This window comes from Python bivittatus, unplaced genomic scaffold, assembly GCF_059951505.1.
Source record: "Python bivittatus isolate LINGU-HERP-01145 unplaced genomic scaffold, Pbiv_v1 ctg000700_np1212, whole genome shotgun sequence".
In the NCBI taxonomy this organism is placed as follows: Eukaryota; Metazoa; Chordata; class Lepidosauria; order Squamata; family Pythonidae; genus Python; species Python bivittatus.
The window spans coordinates 72,466,239-72,489,359 of NW_028277098.1; the positions used below are offsets into that span (position 1 = coordinate 72,466,239).

General features: G+C 40.0%; 2 protein-coding genes across 8 annotated transcripts; both read left to right on the forward strand.

Annotated features, from left to right (window-relative positions):
* Positions 1-1,120: 1,120 nt before the first annotated feature.
* On the forward strand, positions 1,121-16,756 carry TMEM183A (transmembrane protein 183A). 7 transcript variants are annotated; one of them, XM_088153367.1, is made up of 9 exons: positions 1,121-1,325; positions 1,410-1,499; positions 5,784-5,942; positions 6,079-6,238; positions 7,382-7,438; positions 9,696-9,876; positions 12,031-12,105; positions 13,166-13,321; positions 16,502-16,756. In XM_088153367.1, the coding sequence occupies exons 1-9, from the start codon at positions 1,220-1,222 to the stop codon at positions 16,682-16,684; spliced, it is 1,167 nt and encodes a 388-aa protein (XP_088009493.1). In that variant the 5' UTR covers positions 1,121-1,219; the 3' UTR covers positions 16,685-16,756. The 7 variants fall into 7 exon arrangements, with proteins under 7 accessions (XP_088009493.1, XP_088009494.1, XP_088009497.1 ...); XM_088153368.1 differs by having other exon boundaries at positions 13,175-13,321; XM_088153371.1 differs by having other exon boundaries at positions 13,265-13,321.
* Positions 16,757-16,894: 138 nt separating this feature from the next.
* Positions 16,895-22,569, forward strand: LOC148214245 (putative G protein-coupled receptor 139). The gene is made up of 2 exons (XM_088153374.1): positions 16,895-20,174; positions 21,442-22,569. The coding sequence occupies exons 1-2, from the start codon at positions 20,102-20,104 to the stop codon at positions 22,398-22,400; spliced, it is 1,032 nt and encodes a 343-aa protein (XP_088009500.1). The 5' UTR covers positions 16,895-20,101; the 3' UTR covers positions 22,401-22,569.
* The last annotated feature ends 552 nt before the right edge of the window (positions 22,570-23,121 follow it).

A 23,121-nucleotide genomic window follows, 5' to 3' on the forward strand; every position in this document is an offset into this window, starting at 1 on the left:
GACATGGCTTTAATATAAAGCACATTCTAGTTGCATGGCCAAGAGCAAAAGGAAATTAGTCTGATGTGTTTCACTTGGAATTATGGAGAGAGAAAGTATTATAGAATGACTACACTTAAACTTGGCCAGAGGAAATAAAGGGGGATGCAGGAAGGAACTGAACATGTCCTACAGGTATGATTATTTATTTTTCTCAATCGCAAGGTGAGAAAGCTCCTTCTTGTACCTTACTTGAAAACAACCACAGGAAGCCAAGGTGTCAGAATTTGCACAGTACATTTAAACTATTTATCTCATCCATGGAGGTCAATTAAAGGAAAGTCTTCAATATTGTTTCCCACAGAGGGAAACGATTCAAAATGCATACATGCTTTTCTATTTAATCCACTGTGCAGCATAATACATCACTACGTGGCAGAGTCTAGGTTAGAAAAAGCATCTAAAAGAATCTGTAACAGTAGGTGTCTGTCCTTTCAAGCTCAATGGAGATTCCTGTTCAATTCGGTTCTCCATCCAGCCTGCCACTTTCCCCTGCTTCACTTGGAGAAAAAGGAAATGGTTTCTCTTTGGTTTACAGAACAGCTTCCTTCGTGGCAAAGCAGAAAAAAGCACAGCTCAATGAAATGAGGAAGAGAAAACTGCGAGTACGCCTAAGGATGGTCTGTGGCCCCTACGACCATTACAGTACTATAATGCGGTTCTCGACCGCAAAGCTGGGTCCAATTAATCCCTCTTCCAGCCGAAATCAGGTTTCTCGCTTCCTTCTTTCAAAAACCGTTCAAAAAGACGAACGGAGTGTTTATTCAAGACACAAAGTGAACAAGCATGCTATCTGCCATGCCACTCGTTTTCTTCATATAGGAAAAATGCGAGGCTGAGAATGGAAAAGAAATCCTACCAGAAGGAGACCACCCACTGGCGCTATATTTGAAAATAAATAGCGTATATGAGAGAATTCAAAATAATCTGAGCGCCCCTCGTAGCCAGAGCCTGGAGACAGAACCGCTCCAGCAAGCCCAACGGAAGAGCCGCTCTCGTCTCAAATTGATGACGCTTCAGTAGGCGCAGTTAGTGTCGTCTATCTCTCTCGCGCCTAGGTGTTTGTGGGTATCGCGAGAGTTGTTGCGTCGGCAGGTCATTGTGCCGGTAGGAGCGGGATGGCTGAGGAGCTTCGCGGAGCCGACCTGGTAGGCTCAGCGGCTCGGCCATCTCTGACGAAATGGCACCCCGAGACCGACCGGTAGCGGCACCTCCTTCCGCCATGCGCAAACGCGGGGCTCGCAAGCGTCTCAAGTTTCGGGCCGACGACGTCTGCTTAGAGCGGAGTGAGTAGTGAGGCCTAGGTGTGATGTCTGATGGCAGCCATTGTCCACTGATCCAGTGCCTGAACACTTGCTTTTTTTCCGCAGTGACCGTGGCCGACTATGCAAATTCGGATCCTGCTGTAGTGAAATCCGGACGCGTGAAAAAAGCTGTGGCCAACGCGGTGCAACAGGAAGGTGAGTTTGGCCGAAAATGCTCGCAGGGTTTTTATCTTAAAAGCTGCGCCTACTGAACCCAGTTTTCCGGGTTTATACAGAACTCTGAAGCATAACGTAACCACACTGGTTGAGATTCCACGACAAAGCAGGCTAAAATGTAGTGTGAATTTGTGGCTCAGTGTGTCTTGGAAACATAAGACTACTAGTGTGATCCAGCAGTAAAAACAATTACACCTTGAGCTTTTTAAAAGTATGTTTTGTGATATTTGTGGGTAATCCATAATTTTCTTTTGTCCTATAGTTTCTCTGGAAAACTGTCAGGCAGTATCTTGCTTTCTGATACAAAAATCACTTCAAAAAAGTATAACATTTGGCATATGCTTGCAAATTTATCTGCTCTGTATTTTTGTTTTTAGCTTCTTGATTTGTGTTCTTTTTCACTCTACCTTTCTCCTTAGTCATACAGGTAGTCCTTGCCTAACAACCACGATTGGGACTGGAATCTCGGTCATTGAGCTAAGCGGTCATTAAGCGAGATGCCCACATGACTGCTTCGCTCAACAGCTGCAATCTGGGCACTGCCAGTTGCGGTCATTAAGCGATCTCCCAGGTCTGCACAGAGCTAAAATCCTTCAGCAGACAGCTCTTTTGCTCCATCCTCTTTCCCCTCCCCTCTCTCAGCAGTGAATGGAGCCCACCACTGAAAGAGGGGAGGAGAAAGAGGATGCATGAAAGAAAGAGGACAGAGCAAAAGAGTGACAGCTCCCCTCACTAAATGGTGAACAGAGTACCTGAAGATTTGAGGTCTGCGCCTTCACAGCGCTGAAGGGGGAGGGTAAACCTTGCAGTGGTGTGAAGGCAGGGACCTCAAATCTGAAGATTTGAGCTCCATAACTGCCCACCACCACATCCCCTCCACTTGCAGCCTTCCCTGCCGGCTTCCAGTGGGAAAGCCAGCAGAAAAGATTGTAAATGGCAATCACATGATCAGGGGGCACTTGGCAGCCAGTCATAAATGCAAGCTGGTTGCCAAGTGCCCGAAATGTGGTCACATGACCACGGGGAAGGCAGGCATGATGTTTTATGATAGCCGGAAGTGCTTTACAGACTGCAAAGCACCCTTTCCAACGTTGTCATAATTTTGAACCATCATTAAACGGTCATTAAATGAGGACTACCTGTATTTGTTTTGTGCAGATGGCAGATACATTACATCATGAACTGCCTATCAGAAGTAAAGTAGATGTTCCTCTGTTTTTTCAAAGTCTTTCAAACTCTCCCCTATGAGTGAATTTATTCAAATACATATAGGATACACATTGAAGAAAAAAGATACAAATTGTATATATATTGTGAACTTGATTAGCAATAGTTCTACATAAACTTATGCAAACTAACATTTTTAATGTGCATCTTAATTGGGTATCTTGAAGTGAAATGGGAATTATTATAAAGTCTGAATTCTCAGATTCTTATTCTTGAATGTTTGATTTGTTTATTTGTAGCTTTTAAGATTAGAAGACAATTTGAAACATTCAGCACAGAATGTTAAATAAAGCAAATTCTGATTACAAATTGGACATTATCAACTCTAGGTTAGTAATTATGTAAAAGCTTATACAAGGGTAGATTGTTTTAAGAACTCATTGCCACCATGCAGAAATAATAAACTTAAGAGTTCATATATAAAATATTAAAGTTTAAATTGATGGTCTTGTCTCCCATATCTACTTTCCTGGTAACGTTGTATCTTAAATGTTTGTATGAAGGGTGGCGGTATTATATGTTTCTTTCCTGTTCTCAGGGAATAAATAATGGTAAACTTTTAGGAACAGATGCTATAAGACACGGTAAATTGTTTCTTTTTAAAGGATAATGAACAAAATAATTTCTGTGTGTTTAATTAATTACAGCATAAACATTCAACTTTTCACAATAAGTTTTCAAAGTCTTTTCTTTCTTTTAGTAATATTTGTTTTCACCTTTTTTTCTCACTGTCCACCCATGATCTGTCTCTCTTCTTTAACTCTCTAAGTTCTTTTAACTTCATGGACATAGATGTGTAATCTTTATTAACATTCTAAGCCATCAGCAAAATTTCCTTGCATCATTGTAGTTCTTACTTTTCAAGGATAAATGAGCAAAAATATTTGCATGAAGGAAGTTCCTAAAATGCAGAGAACACAGAAAGGTAGTTTAAAATTTAGCCTAGAAAGGTCTAAATGTCTTAGGATCTAAGTACTTGAAAACTTGAGCTTTCCTCAAAATCACTTAACCTGGCTGGGGAAATCATGTTTGTGGTTCCACAGGTGGGTCTTCCTGTGGAACACCATGGCAAGGATATTGGGCCTTTCTGTGATAGGGCCACAATTACCAAACTTTTTCTTAAGGGAGGTATGAGTGCCCATGCTGTTTTATTTTTAATAACAACTGAAGATAAGTACTTTCATTCTTAAATTTTTACAGTTTTACTGTAGATTGTATTATCTAATTGTTTTATTGAAGATTGCACTACTTTTGAAACCTTTGCAAGGAAGGAAGGGAGGGAGGGAAGGGAAGGAAGGGAAGGAAGGGAATATGTACATACATTGAGTCAGAGGATTTTAAAGATTAATCTACAATTGAGACCAGAAGTCTTCCTCTTGGGATTGATGGACAAACAGTTGGGAAAAAAAATCTGGAACTTTGTTTTTGTATATGATAACCGCAGTGAGTTTATTGTATGCACAAAGATGGAAAGATCTGGCAATACCTACAATGGAGGAATGGTTGGAGAAAATGATGGAACTTGCTGAGATGACCAAGTTGACTTCTTTGATCAGAGAAAAGACAATATCTATGTTTATTGCTGACTGGAAACCCCTTATGGACTTTTTGTATAAAACAGACAAAAATGAACTTATGATTTATGGTTTTGATGATTAGACAGGATAGATTATAGAAAGAAGAGAGTCATGATGTAACTTTAGAGAGAGAGAGGTAAATTTATGATTGTACTTATAACTGCTGTAAAGAAGATCGGAAGCAACTTCTTTGTATCTTTTTTCTTTCCTTTCTATTTTTCTTTTTCTTTCTTGCACTTTTAGCTTTCTCTTTGATTTCTTTTTCTTTTTTCTTCCTTACTTTATATTAATTTGTATTAGTTTTTACTTTCATTTTTAAAACTTTTAATAAAATTATTTTAAAAATTATGAAAGATAATATGGACATCTTTAAAATAACACCGGCTCTTAATGCTGCAGTATATGATAACTTTCTGTCCCTATATTTCTACTCTGTTTAAATGATGGGAGTTTTCATGTCAGACCTCAGCCTCTTCTCTAGAAATATGTTGATTTTAGAGTTGTAGTGGTCAAACAAAACAAAAACCCTAGGCTGTTAACATTGGAAGCCCTGACCACTGTAGATCACTGTAGAAAAATGGAAGTCTACCCATAATCTTAATCTAGAAAAAAGATGATAGATATCAAAATGTTAGGACTACTGTTACAGGATTTTTCAGCTACCCTCTATCTAAATAATTGGCTAGTGCAAATCACTAGCTAATTCAGCTAGTGTAAGTCACTATATTTGGTTTCTTCCTTCTCCCAGTCTAACATCCTTCTTGATCCTCTATCCAGCTGCATGTCTCTCCTATCCACTGATTCAAGATGCTTGTTTTGCAAGTCACTGCCTCTTTTCCCACTTCCTCTAGCAGAATGTCTATTCGCTCGCTTTCCTAACACACTCCTTTGGTCCCATTGTAATTAACCTGTCTTGGGTTTCTTTCAGAACTCAGATTTTTTGTCGCCTCTCTTTTTCAAGCCTCATCTGCCTAGTTTTTCTTTACATTTCTTATAAACCAGTGCTTATTCTGTAATCTTTGTTCAGATCATGTGTCCCTACCTTAACTTGTCTGGTTCTTAGGATAACTTTCCAGTCCTTCACCCTCTTTTGTGTGAAACTTTCCTTCTTAGGGGAATCGTAACTGCAACTTTCTTAATGCAGGTCATGCCACCAGGTCATTTCAAGCAACTGGAGGCTTCCTCACCACAAAAACCATGTAATAATAGACAAAAAGATTGTCTTTCACATAATGGAATGCATATTGTCCCACATGACAATCAGGATGACAATATGATCTCAACACCTTTCTTTGTACCTACTGGCCTCAAAAGAAATTTGTGTTTGGATCTTCCTATTTTTCCAATTGTTTCTTGTCTGGTAGTTTGGATTATCAACATGAATTTAATCTACACCCTTGATTCTAGGACATCTGCTAATTCTTGTATCTCAAGTTCTTCAATTTATTTATGATTCTAGTGAAATCACTCTGTGGTTTGGAAGCATCTTTTGTACCTACTGATGAAATACTATCTGTGGCAGAGTCCTATGACAGTGGTGATGAAATGGATTCTAAATATTTCACCACTGATGAATATTTCATGACTGATAGAAAAAAGAAAAGCAAAAGGCTTAAAGGTAAGGTCTGTTGTTTTAACTGTTACTTTAGTGTAATTTCACTTTCACAATAAAATACTTCTTTTATCTCTTCAAATAAAGTCATGCCACTTTCTTACTTCTTGAAGCATGGCCAACTGCTTGTTTTTGATTTCAGAAAACTCTGATAGTGTGGTAGGCAAAGAATATCCAATTGATATATGGTTGATGTTGGCATCCTATATACGCCCAGAAGACACTGTGAATTTTTCTCTAATTTGCAAAAAGGCCTGGACTGTTACTTGTACAGCTGTATTCTGGACCAGACTTTATAGAAGGTATGATAGCTTGTAGAATCTTTATTCCATACTGTATGTATTTTTAGTGATTGAGGAGCTTCTGCAGAAGCTACAGATTATTTGTAGTGGCCATCCTTATAAATAGTGTGTATAGGAATTAGTTTCAATATTTAATTACGCATTTCGTTCTGAGATACAGTTTCCCCAGACCTTGCCACTGACTCTGGTATACCCTTTTTGATTAGAACAGTAAAAGATAATGTGCATCAAAATGTTAGGGCTGTGTATAACTTCAGATTTGAAAGCAAAAAGATTTGTCATAGCACTTAGCATCTGCCTGCAACTCCTTAACCAAGGACCTGTTTTCCTGGTATTGCATAGTAATTGGCACACAACCCCAGGAAACAATGCAACTGCTTTAAGGTGTTGGAAATAGGTGCTGTGTTTGCATTCCTGTACTCGAAAGTGCCTTTTTGTCTTTGAATCCAAAGCCTGCATAGCTGTATAAAATATGCATATATAATTGATAGCATGGATTACAAAATATACATATGGTATAAAGACACAACTGCATTATTGTCAAACAGAAATTGCTGGGATTCATAGGAAGGTACTTGTTAAAAATGAGAGCTAGTAAATTAGTAATTGCTACAGTTTTTTTAAAGGGTTTGTGGAACTTCTGTGGCTATGAAATCAACTTCCATTTTGTAACCTCATGTAATTGCATTGATTTTCTTGAGTCCGATAAAACAGATTATTTTAGACTAGTGACTATTGCATGATAGATAAGGAGTCATATGATCCTTCCGTGCATATAATATAAAGCTCCAGGAATGGTTTCAGTTAGAATTAGCAATGCTATATTGGTAAGATGGGGCATTGCACAGGAATTTTTCTGTTTTTGTAACTTTTTCTTTGTCTAATCCTTTGGCAGGAAATGGGGTCTCGAATTCAAGGTTGCCTTTCTTTTAAGTAAACACAGTAATTCCTAACATTAGATTTGTAGCTGATATGACCCAGCAGTACTATTTAATTTATATGAGAGCGCCTTAATGCAGCTGACAGTGCAAAAATGAAGCATTTTATAAGAAATAGATAAATGAGGATTAAGGGAGAGGCATCATGATAGTTGGAACATTCAACTAGAATGCCTTCTTAATTTTCTTTCCTATGAGAGTTCAGGGGCTGCATCTTGACCTTCTGGAGGACTGCAGTATACACCGTGTGCACAATTATTAGGCAAGTGAGTATTTTGACCATATCATTTTTATACATATTTTCCACCTCCAAGCTGTATAAACCTGAATGCTTATTGGATATAAGCATATCAGGTGATGTGTATTTGTATAATGAGGGAGGGTGTGGCCTAAGGAGATCAACACCCTATATCAAGGTGTGCATAATTATTAGGCAGCTTCTTTTCCTCAGTCAAAATGGGCCAAAAAAGAGATTTAACTGACTCTGAAAAGTCAAAAATTGTAAAAAGTCTTTCAGAGGGATGCAGCACTCTTGAAATTGCTAAGATATTGGGGCGTGACCACAGAACCATCAAATGTTTTGTTGCAAATAGTCAACAGGGTCGCAAGAAATGTGTTGAGAAAAAAAGATGCAAATTAATTGCCCAAGATTACGTGAAGCTACCGGGAACCTATTATCCTCCACTGCTGTCATATTCCAGAACTGCAACCTTCCTGGAGTGCCCAGAAGTACAAGGTGTTCAGTGCTCAGAGACATGGCCAAGGTAAGGAAGGCTGAAACTCGACCACCACTGAACAAGACACATAAGTTGAAACGGCAAGACTGGGCCAAGAAATATCTGAAGACAGATTTTTCAAAGGTTTTATGGACTGATGAGATGAGAGTGACTCTTGACGGACCAGATGGATGGGCCTGTGGCTGGATCAGTAACGGGCACAGAGCTCCACTTCGACTCAGACGCCAGCAAGGTGGAGGTGGGGTACTGGTATGGGCTGGTATTATTACAGATGAGCTAGTTGGACCTTTTCGGGTTGAAGATGGACTCAAAATCTACTCCCAAACCTACTGCCAGTTTTTAGAAGACACTTTCTTCAAGCAGTGGTACAGGAAAGAGTCTGCATCTTTCAAAAAGACCATGCTGTTTATGCAGGACAATGCTCCATCACATGCATCGAAGTACTTCACTGCATGGCTAGCCAGTAAAGACCTCAAAGATGAAAGAATAATGACATGGCCCCCTTCCTCACCTGACCTAAACCCTATTGAGAACTTGTGGGCCCTTCTCAAACAGGAGATTTACGGCGAAGGAAAACAGTACACCTCCCTGAACAGTGTCTGGGAGGCTGTGGTTGCTGCTGCACAAAAAGTTGATCGTCAACAGATCAAGAAACTGACAGACTCCATGAATGGAAGGCTTATGACTGTTATTGCAAAGAAGGGTGGCTATATTGGTCACTGATTTTTTGTTTGAAATGTCAGAAATGTTTATTTGTAAATTTTGAGTTTGTTTATTTTTCCCACTTTAACAGATGAAAATAAACGAGATGGGGGAATTTTCGTTTTTCATTTAGTTGCATAATAATTCTGCACACTAATAGTTGCCCAATAATTGTGCACACATAGATATGCTCCTAAGATAGCCAAAACCTCACTTTTACTTTCTTAAATATTCAGGTTTGAGGTTTATTAACATTTTGGATTGCACTGTAGTTTCAATAATGAAATTCATCCTGAAAAATACAACTTGCCTAATAATTGTGCACGCAGTGTACAGTGGTGGATGGGACAACGATGGAACTGCACTACTTAAATTGTACTGTTATTATTATTTTGCTTTTGAGGAGTTAAGGATGGGAATTTATTTATTTATTTATTCATTCATTCATTCATTCATTCATTCATTCGGCTTGTATGCTGCCCATCTCCCCCACGGATGACTCTGGGCGGCTCACAATAAAAACGAAGAAATACAATTCTCTCCAAGATGGCTAAAAACTATAAATAATTTAGAAACATATTAAAATACCGTAAAAAACCTCCTCTAATTTTGGCCCTATAAAAATCTGTAAGATGCTGGGCGGGGGGGCAACCCATCATCCCACCAGCCATCTCCACAGGTGCGAGCCCCCCTCTGGCCCCCAGGCCTTCTGGCAAAGCCAGGATTTAATACCTTTCCTGAAGGCCATGAGGGAGGGGGCACACCGGACCTCAGGAGGCAGGATGTTCCATAGGGCGGGCGCTACAGCAGAAAAGGAATGTTAGCAGGAGGCTTCCAGTCCTCCAATCATAGTAACTGACAGCATGATTTCAGGAGGGTTGCAGAGAGGGACAGTTAAGGGTGTGAATGAAAACAATTTGCTTTCCAGAGGCCTCTTGCTTCTATTCCCACCCTTTACTATGAAAAAAAATGCCACCAAAATCAGCTGTTATGCTTTCAGATTTCAGCGGCATGATCTCAGAGTGCAGGACATGTATTTCATCCACCTTACTATTACAATTTCTCATTTTTCTTATTTAGGCATTACAATAGGAATGCATCCCTCCCAATCCGTTTACAGCCAGAATCAATGGAAAAGATGTACTGCCTTCGTGCATGTGTAATTCGTTCCTTATACCATATGTATAGACCTTTTGTTTCCCGGATAGCCAGAAATCCAACTATCCCAGAGGCTACTCCAAGCACCCTAAAAAATTCAAAAGTAAGTCAACACTTTGAAAAGAAATCTATCCAGCTGAGTATTAACAGATTTCTTTCAAGCTAGTGAAAAGCATGTGAATGAGCCCAGTTTCCAATACACATTTTAGACAGCTGTTGCCTTTACTAGAAGTGATTTTGTAGACCTCTACAAGCTTGCAATTAATGCTTTAGATTTATTATGTTTGGCTGATGTTTCTTCTACCAATGCAGAAATCAAAATGTTGAACCTTAAATATAGGTTTAGTATTTGGGGGACTTCATAGTTTCTTTGTGGAGTATCCATTAAGTAATAAGATGAATGATGACTAACAGCTGGGTCAAGCAGTTTACAACCATGTGTTAAATATTAAACTCAGATCATTTAGGTGGGTTTAGTTGATGCCCAATCCAGTAGAAAAAAAGAAAGATTTGCATCTTGAATGCTTCATATTCACATCACAACGGCTTTGGTGTCCACAGTCAATATCATACTAACAATTTGTATATCCTTTTCTGGGTAAAATTAGCATTAAAAAGGAAATTAAATGTAAAAAATCTGTATTGCAGTAACAGTTATAAATTTGGTTAAATTCCAAAAACATAGAAATGATTCAGTTGCTCCTTAAAATTGCTGAAATGCACATGTTCCATATGTGCATAGCAGTATATTTATACACTGTATAGTCACAGAGCCTCTATGCTTGGACTTTGTTTTTTCTCGTTTAGAATCTCCTCTCATTTATGGGAGTTCACTACAAACACTGAGCATGCAAAGTAGGAAGAGTCTGGTATTTTTATTTTTGGTTACTGAATCCAGCTTTTTCCTATTTAATTTCCCTTTCTCTTTCTCAGTGTAGCTTCTGTGGGACACTGGAGCTGTTGTGGTGTCAGCAAAAGTTGCCCTTAAAGACACATCCACTGTTTGGAGCAGCATACCAGTTGGTATACATCTGAAGGGTAGGACAGCTGGCATGTGGATTATCTATGTCATAGGAAATACTTAAGTATTCAGCTACTTTCCTCCTTTTAACTAATATTCCAGGATTCTCAGAGGAGAGGGCTAATTCCACTAGCTGCATCCCTCTGAATCTAATACAGGTAGTACTCGTTTAGCAACTGCCTCATTTGGCAACCATTCACAGTTATGACAGTGATGAAAAGATAACTTTGTGACCAATCCTCACATTTACAACCTTCTCAGGTCTGTAAAGCAAAGAAAAGCTAAAGTAAGATCATAACCATAGTTGTGGTCTCTCTTAGTGATCACTTTGCTTAACAACTGAGTTGCCAGTCCCAATTGTGATTGCTAAATAAGGATTACCTGTATGTACAACCTAAATAATAATTGGCTTTATAAAGGTGATATGCTTACTCCCCATAATAAATTAAAAAAAAAAAGCATTGCTGTGCATGTCTGGACAGTACTTTTGATAAAAGAAAGAATATGCTATCAGTTGTTATAGTAGCAAGGTCTACCTATTATTATTATTATTATTATTATTATTATTATTATTATTATTATTATTATTAAACTTGTATGCCACTCAGTTCCCAATGACTCTGGGCGGCTCACAACAATCAAAACAAAAAATTATGATAAAACCAATAAAAGGATAAAAGATTAAGTTTGTATTGGTATTTTCACTGTAGAACAGCTGTTGTCATAAGGGGTGATATGTTACTTTTCAGATGTAGTGAATGTTTAATAAAGCCTATGAATGGGCATCTTGCATGACAGCTACTTCCTCCATGGACATTAGAATGTCTGGGCCCTATTCTGGATCCTGCAGTTTTCTGATTTTCTCTTGATAAAGCAAATAATGGGCGATTCTTAGCAGTATTTTGAAATCATCATCACTAGGTTCAGTTGTGGAAAAATTTGTTTAAATTCAACCGCAAAGCTTGGGCTTTATTTCCATTTATCTATTTGTGTTCAGAATAGGAAGTGGACAATTACAGTGATATTCAACTTTTGAAACTGATATCAGTGTTGTTTACTTTTATCCTCAAAGTGATTTGTTGAAGTATAGAAACTCCAGACTGGAATGTTTTAATAACATTCAATTCAGTAATCCAAGATCTTCACTCACAAGATGTTGGAAGCCTAGTGCTTTATTGCTTTATGTCTGTAATATTAGGTCCCCAGACCACAAATCTTTCTCTTTTTCTGGATTAGTGCCTGCTCTTCTGGTCTAAAAAGATTAACCAGCAGTCTTCACTGTGGGAATTTAGCTTCAAATTCCAAAGGCAGGTATGAAAGCTAAATATTTATCCATGTCAGAATTCGAGTATTTCAGAATAATTCACTGGTATTTATGACCTGTTGTTCTACCCATGAATATAACAGAATGTATCTTGTTTGGCAAGGTGCATGTCTAGATTTCTGTCCAAAAAAGATTCTGTTCATATTGTTTGGAGTAAAAGTGGGGAATTTCAGGGATTTTGTGAAAATGCACTGCTGCACAATCTGTTCATTTCCCTTGCTGGTGATTAGGCTAATGCTATCCTAACCAAGTTGGATATTCTATTAAATTGTGGCACAAAATCTACATTTCCCCCCAAATCCTTCATAAGAGACAGAACAGCAGTGTATCTCTGCTTCTCCAGAACATGAAATGGCATGTACTAAAACTGATACAAACTGCATAAAATTTATTATTGTGAATATTTATTATTCAACTCCCCACACCCACCTACCTTCCCCACCATCTCTGCCCTTTTGGCCACCCTGAACAGCATGGCTGAGATGAAGAGGCTGCTGTATTCTGCTGTCCACGCCTACCCACCCCCACCCCCAGGTGACTGTCATCTTCTTCACCTTGCCTCCCTGGCCACTGGCCTGGAGGACTATGTTAATACCAGATTTGAGTGCAATATTTCTCATAGATTGATTTCCTCTAAAAGTAAAGTCTATAGACAGAATTTCTTTTTAGTTTACTTAAAATATAACAGGATTGTTGTTCACTAATTCAGTCTGCTGTTAGTCTTACTAGTTACCACTTGATCATCTTCAAACTACAACTTTAGTCAACTGAAATCATATCCATAACAAAAGCAAGTGCTCTGAATTCAGACAGTGAAATATTAAAATCTCCATTGTAGCCAAGATTTGTTATATTAAAACTATTAAATGCCACATTATTTTTCCTAAGAAAAACGTAAACGTTTGTAAGTGAATTAGTCCTGATCTTTCAGAGACAGACCTACAAATTCTCCTGTTTTGGCACATGACTCTTCTCCAAATGTGTAATTTGAAAGTTTGTAGAAATGGAATCAGTTTCTGGTTAACTGAATGAAATATTTCTCTTGAGTCTCCCAAGTTCAAGAATAAATGTTTGAAACAACTTCAACCACCTATCCGGTATGCAGATGTCCACATGAACCCTGACCAAGACTGCTGTCTGTTGCAGATCACTACTCTCGAATTTATATATGTTCCTATAGTAATGGGCATGACAGTTACATTGGTAAGTGTTGTGATTTCTTTGCTTATTTTCAGATCTTTATATCAGGACTTTTGCTCATTTTCTATAATCTTGGCCAAGTGATTTGAATTTGAAGTACTGTACCGGTAGTTCTCGGGGTACGACCTAATTGGGACCAGAATTTCCATCGCTAAGCAAAGTGGTTGTTAAGCAAAACATCGTGCTGCTTAGTGACAGAAGTCCCAATTGTCATTAGGCAAGAACCTCATGCTTTTCCTGCCCTGCGCAAACTGCCTCCACTTCAACTCCCCCCACCCACCTACCTTCCCCACCATCTCTGCCCTTTTGGCCACCCTGAACAGCATGGCTGAGATGAAGAGGCTGCTGTATTCCACTGTCAACGCCTACCCACCCCCACCCCCAGGTGACTGTCATCTTCTTCACCTTGCCTCCCTGGCCACTGGCCTGGAGGACTCTGTATGCTCCACACATTCCTGCCTCACACAAAGACGTTCTGCTGCCGCCCTGCACAAAGAAGGGAGCCTTCCAGAGAGCACTGCCCTAATGGGAAGGGAAAGCACTGAAGCTTTGAGTCCTCTGAGTTGTGCAGCACTGCTGGCCAGGATGATCCTCCCACCAGGCAGCAAGGTGGGGATGTTTCCATGGCACCACCCCATGCGTGCCCAGGCAAGGCTGGGATGCCTAGTAGTGACTCCTGGTGGGAGGGCATGCAGCAGCCGCAGTACCAACTTCGCCAGCGAGCACATGGAGCAGGGCCAACCGAGCTCACAAGCCCATAGCCAAGCTGGCACTACACCAGAAGGGCATTGGGTGGCATTGGTGGTGGATGCAGAAACTGAATGGCCCCTGCCTCCCTATCCATCAGGCGAGACCTCCTGCCCGCCTCTGTCTTGCTGAACGGCAACAAGGGGCCCTTCCTGCACACAAAGGTGGCACTGCTCTGCTATAAGCAATACTCGGCTGAGGGCTTCCTGTGCGGCAAGACAGCCGGGGGGGTGGCAGTGAGGGGTGGGGGCGCCCTGCCTAGCATGGCCGACAGCCCCCACACAGAGAGCCCAGGGAGGAGGGGAGGCAAAGACCATGAAGGTCAGTTGTGGGCAGCAACGGCAGGGAAGTGGCAACGGATAGGTGGTGTAATACAGCAGCCTCTTCATCTCGGCCATGCTGTGCTGGGTGGCCAAAGGGGCAGATATGGTGGGGGGAAGAGAGGCAGGTGGGAGGAATTGAAGCAGAGGCAGTTCACGCAGGGCTGGAGAATGTGACGGGGGGATGCTGCAACAATCATAAATGTGGGCCAGTCCCCAAGCGCTTGAATTTTGATTGTGTAACCGTGGGGATGCTGCGATGGTCATAAGTGTGAGGACCATTTTTTTCAGCACCGTCGTAACTTTGAATAGTCATTGAATGAATGATGTAATCCAAGGACTACCTGTATTATTTTATGCTGAAATCTAAACAGAAAAAGATTCTTTTGTTGGGCAAATCTACTGGCAATAATGGGGCTGAACATTACAAGTAGTCCTCAATTTATGACGGTAATTGAGACAGGAATTTCTGTCGCTAAGCAATGTGGTCAAAAAGCGCAGCGTAACATGATTGCATCACTTAGCGATTGCAATCCCGTCAGTTCCCATTACCGTTGTTAACTGAATCCCACCAGTCGTTAGGTGAGGACCCACCCGGCTCCAGTCCATTCCTGGCTTGGTCTCTCCCAGCCCTGAATCTCAGTAAAGTAAGGGACTGCCTCCTCTTCAGCTCCCCCCACCCACCTATCTTCCCCCACATCTCTGCCCTTTTGGCCACCCTGCACAGCAGCATTCCTCGGTGGTGGTGCTAGGCTGAAGCAGAAGTCCTGGGCCTTCAGCAGTCTTACCCAGCCACTGCCATCCCCAGACCTCTACTTCATCCCCAGTGCTGCTGCTGCAGAGTGCCACCTCAAGCCCCACACCATGGCCAGCCACCCCAGCACCACAGAGCAAAGCCCCAGCCACCCCCCCACCTTGCGCTCCATAGGCTCTGCCGTACCCAGCTGCCCTTCGCTGTGTTCCTCCTGCTGCTGGTGAGGCATACCCAGCCTGGCCTTATGCGAGGTGGCTGCTGGCTGTGCCAGGACTTCTTTCCAAGGCTGCTTGCGCCATTCTCCAAGCTCATGCCATTCTCATGATGCTTTGGAAGGCTTCTGAGGCCTCTGAAACTTTACAAGGAGTCTGCGCCCACCATTCTCATGATGCTTCAGAAAGCCTTCAAAAAGCTTCTGAGGCCATCCAAAGCATCACAATAAGGCTGCTCCTGCTGTTCTCACAATGGTTCAGAAAACCTTCGGAAAGCTGCTGAGACCTTCCGAAGCATCATGAGAACAGCTTGTGCTGTTTGGAGAACGGCACAAGCGGCCTCGGGAAGAAGGCCTGGTGCAGCCAGCAGCTGCCTCGCATAGGGCCAAACCAACCTCTAAATTAATTTGACAAACAAATATGGCAAAGATCAGCTGGGCACGGCAGGGCCTGCTAAGCACAAGGCAGCTGAGGTGGCTGGCCATAGCACCAGGCTTGAGGCAGCACTCAGCGGTGGCACCAGGGCTGAAGTAGAGGCCTGGGGGCAGTGGCAACTGGCTGAGAGTGCTGAAGGCCCCAGGCCTCTCTTTCAGCCCCGATGCCACCACCAAGGAGTGCCACTGTGCAGGGCATCCACACTGTGGGTGGGGGGAATTGAAACATTCCTGCAGTTGTAAGTGCAGGCGGGCTACCAAGTGCTTGAATTTTGACCACGTGACCACAGGGATATTGCAGTGACCGTAACTTCAGGGACCAGGTGTAAGTATCATTTGTTCTGTGCCGCTGTAACTTTGAACAGTCGCTGAACAAATGGTCATTAAGTGAGGGCTACCTGTATTTTTGAAATAGAAAAGTCTCCAAGCAGGCACAACTATGAAAAGTACAGCTTTGAAAACTACATTGAATATTTCAATAAGGAATGGGTACCATGTTTGATTTTTTACAGCCTACTGTAAAAAGTTTCATGAAAGGCAAATATTACCCGGAAGCACTTGCTCAAAGATAAAGTTCATTTTTAAAATATTTGCAGACTCAGCCTGTTTAAAATGTTGGATAAAATGCCATTCAATTTGAGTGGAATTAAGGAAGACTGGGTGATGCAAACTATTGAATAGCTTCCAGACGTTAAGATTTTTTTTTTCTTTTGCAGTTCACAATAAATGTGAGCACTGACATGCGGCACCACAGAGTGAAATTGGTATTCCATGATTCTCCAGTATGGAGTGGCAAGAAACCCAGATTTGACCATGGGATGCAGGTTGTAATGGACCCTGTGCACAGTGTGCATCTGTTTGATTGGTGGCACCCACAGTTTCCCTCTTCACACATCTGAAGACTCCGAAGTAGTTTACATCATAAATTGTATTCAGTGCGATTTCCATAAACAACAAGATTTGATAAGCCAGTCTGTGTATATGTTTAATCACCTTTTGGGAAATAATTTGTGGTAATAAGATTGAAAAGAACTTCTGTAAGGCATTTTATTATATGAAAAATAATTCATCTGCAAATACTTTGGTGCTAATGAAATTTGTCCTTTTTGTTTTTTGATAACAAAACACAGGAATGTGTAAACCAGCCCATGTTGGAGTGATCCAACTCTGGAATGTTCATTTTCACCTGGAACGGACCTATGTAAGCATCAGGAGTGGTTTATGAATGTTTGGAGTGGATTGTCTGGAACTGGAAGATGTTTGTGATGATATGGATGTGACCAAGCCCCAAATACTTGCATCAACCTGTTCCATTTGAATGTGAACATTCTGGAAACTAACTGGTCCATTATGGGACATTCTAATTACACATTCCTCCTATGTAGCTAGTAACATTCACAATTTACATGATAGATATTCATTTCACTTTCACATGCTAAACTATTTCCAATGTTCCACTCCTATAAAAGTGCTTTCTTTGCTTTACTAGTTGCAAAGACTTCCTTCATCAGCTATATAGTTATGGCAAGGAACTTTCAGCCTTTGAAATCTTCAACTTCACAGACTACAGGTAGTCCTTGTTTAGTGACTGCAGTCATGACAGTGATAAAAAAGTAACTTTATGACCAATCCGCACATTTATGACTTTTGCAGATCTGTAAAGCAAAGGAAAGCTGAAGTAAGATCATAAGCACAGTTGCGGTTTCACTTAGCAACCGCTTTGCTTAATGACTAAGTTACTGGTCCCAGTTGTGGTTGCTAAACAAGGACTACCTGTATAAAAAAACTTACCTATAATGCTGATTCTCTTAAATGTGAATTTTCCAGATATATTAGGCTAGATTAGATTTTTCATGTTTAAAATAGATGCATGGAGATTAACGGTTAATTTATTATTTATTATATTTTATCCTACCTTTTTTATATATATAACTCAAGTTGATGAGCATACCTAATATTTTGGTCCCCTGTTTTCCCTACAACAACCCCATGAGGTGAGTTGGGCTGAGAGAGAATGGCTGGCTTTCATGCCTAAAGTCACCCAGCTGGCTTTCATGCCTAAAGAAGACCTAGAACTCACAGTCTCCTGCTCTCTAGGCCAGCTCCTTCACACTATACCAAACTGGCTCTCATTTACATATAGCTAATTTGATATCTATCATACGGAAATGAAGGTTTCTTCTAGCAACAAAGAAATGCTTATGTGCTGGTTGTGAAATGAAACAATTTGGTGGCCATGGCTGCAAGAATAAGTTATAACTGAGTAAGGGATAGTCTGACTATAGGAAGAAAGCAGGAGGTAAGCAAACTAAGAATGGATGATCAAGTTAGCATAAAAGGAGATTGGAATAGGTATTACTCTACCATTCCTAACTTGAGAGCTTTTTTCCGCCTGTGTGCAACTTCCTGCTGAACATCTTACCTTTGTGCTCTAAAAATTTCTCAGACTGTCTCATGACAGCTTTAATACAAATAGTATATACTATGCGATAATTGAGATATAAAATATTTTGTTTGTTGCATCTAAATGACTTTTTAAAATCTTCTGCGATATGTACATTACATAATGTCCTCTAGCATGTCAAACATGTTCCAGTTAACAGACTGTTTAAAGCTTTTCTTATATTTAATATACCTCCTTCAGTTTGGCTACAAATTTGTCTAATTACTGCCATTAATATAGTGGACTTTCTGCCTGATGTTTTCACCAAGAGGTTTTTTTAGCTTTTTTGCAATCAGAATACTTTAATGCCTTGAAATCTTCGTGGAAGATTGGAATTTTCAGCTTTGGGATTTCTTTTTCCCAGACATACTTTTCTAGATATACAGTACCACCAATGTATTTCTTTTTTCAGGCTCAGACAGAACATCCTGATTCACAGAATCTGCTAAGCCATATTTTACTTAATCATAGTTTGGTAAACAAAGCCCAGCTGCATCAACTCATATTTGAAAGAACAAACTTTGGTTCACAAATCATAATGGTTATGTTCTACAACATGTAGAGCCCAAACTAAACAAATCACATTGTGATTTCATTTGTGAACCCAGCCAGTGTGTCAACTATTCCTTAATCTTCTTTGGAGTAAGAAAAACAGATTTGTTTTGTGACTAAAAGATCAAGCTGATCCAAGAAAATACATCATTTAGTAACATGTAAGTAGCTACTGCAGTGTTACAGGACTAGAAGCAAAACTGTTGAATTACCCGGCAGCAAGCGAGCTATATCTCCTAGGAGAGCAGCTGATGTCACCATAAGAGTTTATAGGATTTTTAATTACAGTTTAAGAACTTCTAAAAACAGGTAGCTTTATTTGGATGTCAAGCTGATTTTGAAATCAGTAATATGAGTGATGATCCACTTTTCACAAGCGAGTTCAACATCTAATATTTATTACTTTGCCTATTAACCATTACCCCATGAATATTAGTTTTGTTCTCCATTTACATTCATTTGTACTTTGTGGATCTTAAGCTGTGTTGCCTTTAATGTAGTAACCAAGTGTGAAATCAGGTTATGCAATCAGACACTAGCTTACACTAAGCTTGTGCTGAATGATCTTAATATCAGCAATAAATAGAAGGTGTAGCTTTCTCTGGCTCTGTATATAGTCATATTGAATATGTATCCCAGGTGTATTTTAGCTTCTTTTTTGGTGCCTTCAAGTCAGTCTTGATTCCTAGTGACTACATGAAGAAACCTATGTAGTTTTTAGAAGTGGCTTGCCAGTATCATCTTTTTAGGGCTGAGAAAGAGTGACTGGCCCAAAGTCACCCATCTGACTTAATGCCTAAGGCAGGACTAGAACTTGTAGAACTCAACTCAGGGTTCCTAGTCCAGTGTCTTTTACTACTACACCAAACTGGCTCTCCTATACCAAATTTTATAGGGATACTAATATAGGACTATATCTATGCTTGTTCATACAGTATTTTACATATTATTTCTTCATATTTTAAATGAATGGGTTTTGCCATTCTTAATGTAAATTAAGAACTTTGGAGGGAAAAATATCACCATTTTTTTATTCAATAAGAAACTACTACTTGCACAATTACATGCAATTCAGATAATTAAAATTGTAGACATCATGCTAGTGTGCCTTTTTACTGTGTAGGTTTGTGTTCACAAGTAATTTTCTTAAGGCATAATCTCATCTGCACTAGATAATAATTTACCAATGATTTATAAGTGCTGTAATAAATTCAGTGTTTATTTAAGCATAGTAGATGGAAGATAACCAGAGGACAATCCTCTCACAGAAGAGGACAGGATTGGTGCTGTCGGTATTTGTAAAGGAGAACTGGATTCTAGAATGAAACAGAAGTACTGGATTACAACACTAAAGAAAGTGTTCTACCCCCTTCTAGCCATAATTGGCATTCCATGTGAGTATGAGAAACAGCAGGAGCTGAAGGCTGCAACATTGGTGATTTAGTGATTGTGCAAGGTAATACCAACGTGCAAATAAATGCACAATCAACGTTGGAAGGGCAACAGCCAGCAATGGGTTGGGGCAGAGATGATGTTGCAGAATAGAGAATAACTGAGTTATAGGAGAGAGCAGGAAGATGCTTTGGATGAAGTTTCTTATCTTTGGATCCTCAACAGCCAGAATAATGTTACCTATAAATTACAATGAACCTTGATTCCAAACTGAAATTCAAGTTGTATGTTCTCTGGCTATTTTCAGTTTGATTATGTCAACTGTATTCTAAGTTTACATCAAATGTGTTTATAATGATAATATCGCAAGCATCTTTTAAAGAGAAAAGGAGTGGAAGACTTGAGTCCTGCATATTCTTGATGCTTACAAGAATAAATAATAGCTTAATTTCCAGCTGCTGATACTCAGCTTCTGAAAGGAACCACTGAGGACTTGAAAATTCTGTTTTGATTTTTTTTTAATGTAATTTAAATTGTGGTGATCTTGCATGCACTGGCAGAAAAGCCCATGGTTAATCATTTTTCTTGCCACACAATGCAAGCAGGTATCAGAAATTAGTTTTTTGTTAAGAATAGCATGGTAAAAAGAGGAAGGTTTCTTGGCATTTTGTTCTGGAACATTTTCAGAAGAGCACAATAGTAGTTTAACTCATTTGCACTAATCTTCGTTGTGACAAGGCCTTTGATATCCACTGAGTGAGCTATTGTGATATGAACATACCCAAAGAATAAGTAACAAGGGAACATCAGTAGCACAGCTTCCACTTGGGAGAGGAACATGGCATGCCTGGCCTGAACTTCAGTAAACATTTAGAGGAGGGCAACAACAGGAATAAAACTAAAGATCAGCATAGCTAAGGCTTAAGTAGCTCCCTGTGTGCTGCATGGGAAAACTGATAAAACAACAAATTCTGGGACCTGAAGTACATCAGCCTGCTAATCGGGTGTGAGGGGGAATTGTTGCAGATCCCATTTGCTATACATGCTTTAGGAATGATACAAAGACATAAAAAGGCCACTAAAGCATTTATAACACAATGACATTAATTATCAGCTGAGGTTTATATTGAATTGACAACATTTTAGTCTCTTGTGTGTGCATTTCTATTTCTAAGTCCCATTTTAATACTAGTTTTTTTAAAAAGCCATAGGAACAGTACTGTCAGCTTTATTTCTGGGCCTTCATCTAGTTCTTATTTTATTTTGCAGCAAACATTTTGACTTTAGTGATCTTCAGCCAAAAAACCTGTTTTATTTCCACCTCCAGCCGCTACCTCCTCATGGCTATGTCATTGGCTGACACAGTGGTCCTTGTCTTTGTGGTTGGCATTGAGATAATTGTAGAATGCTTTTGCGCAAGTCCATTCTGGTACAGAGATCCCTGGTGCACCTTGCGGGATGTGTTCAACTATGGTGCAGTTAACACTTCTGTCTGGCTGCTGGTTTCTTTCACCATTGAGCGTTTCATCGCAATCAGCACTATTAGACCAAGGATGAAAATCTGTTCTCCCAGAAAAACACTTTATATTATTGCTGTGATTCATGTTTGCTGTTACACTGTGGCCATCCCCCACTACTGGTCTAACTATTCAGAAATTGAGAATAGTACAGGTCGTGCCATCTGCAAATATAACCCTGACCTCTCCAGTGCATACGTGGAAGGGCTTGTGTGGTTCCAGTCTTCTGTGATCTACATTATTCCATACATCATTATCTTCACCTTAAACAGCCTCACTCTAAGGCAGATAATCCATTGTAATAAAGTACACGGTGTCACTCAGGTAGTCTTACACAGAATCCCACCTGCAACCCATTTTCGTAACTGGAGGAAATCAATCATCCTTTTGGTTACCGTTTCAATGACATTTGCCTGTCTCTGCACCACCAGGTTTGTCACACAGATCATCATCAAGACCTGCTATTATGACATAGAGAGGCAAGATTACTCCAAGACCATTAATATCATGACAGATATTGGTACCATGCTGGAAATGACTAATACTGCTATCAATATGTATCTCTATGCTTGCACTCAGTCTGCCTTCCGAAAGGAGCTTATTCAATACCTGCAGAGTATTCTGTGCCATCAGCCAACAAAAAGAGCGTCCACGTGCTGTTTCCAAGGCACAGAATGTACTTTCAGTGTTGAGTTAGATAGTCAGAAGTGATACTACTTGATTGGGCTGCAAAACAGTGGAGGTGTATGGTGTTTTTATGATTTTATTTGCAGAAATACTGGAATATTCCTTTTTTAATGACATCAAAACTTGTAATTCTGCATCAGATTCCCTCTGCCATTGTGCTCCAAAAAGCATGGATTTCCTCAGCTTCACCACCTTTTTCCAGACTATCTAAATGTTTTTCATAAATTCAAATTCTAAATGATTTTCTGTTTGTGTTTATTATTCTGACAGTGCCTTAATCCCATTGCTATAGCAAATGTCAATCCAAGGGTGGGAAAGTGACTTTAGCCCAAGGGTCAATTTTTCTGTCCCTTTTCCTTGTATAGCTATAGCAAACTAGATGATATCAAAGAGATTTGTAGAGAGAGCCCCGCTTCTCTCTATTAATTGCCCATCTCTACAGTTCTTTCCTTCAGACAGTATGTTGGAAACAACTGGCCTTAGAAAACCAAGTTATGATCCACCTTCTGATATGCATGACTATGTTTCTTTGCTTGACTTAAACCTAGTTTTCCTTAAGAACCAATACCTGCTCAAACTTCAGAATCCTGGTACAAATTCAGAGGATATGCTGTAACCCTGCTTTCAGCTTTGTATTTCATATCTTGCCTTAGCTTACTGGATGCCTTGGTTCATCTTGCTATCATTTCCTTGTTCTTGCTCCTATATGAGATGGTAGGCTTTTGTTCTTTGAGGTTTGGTCAAA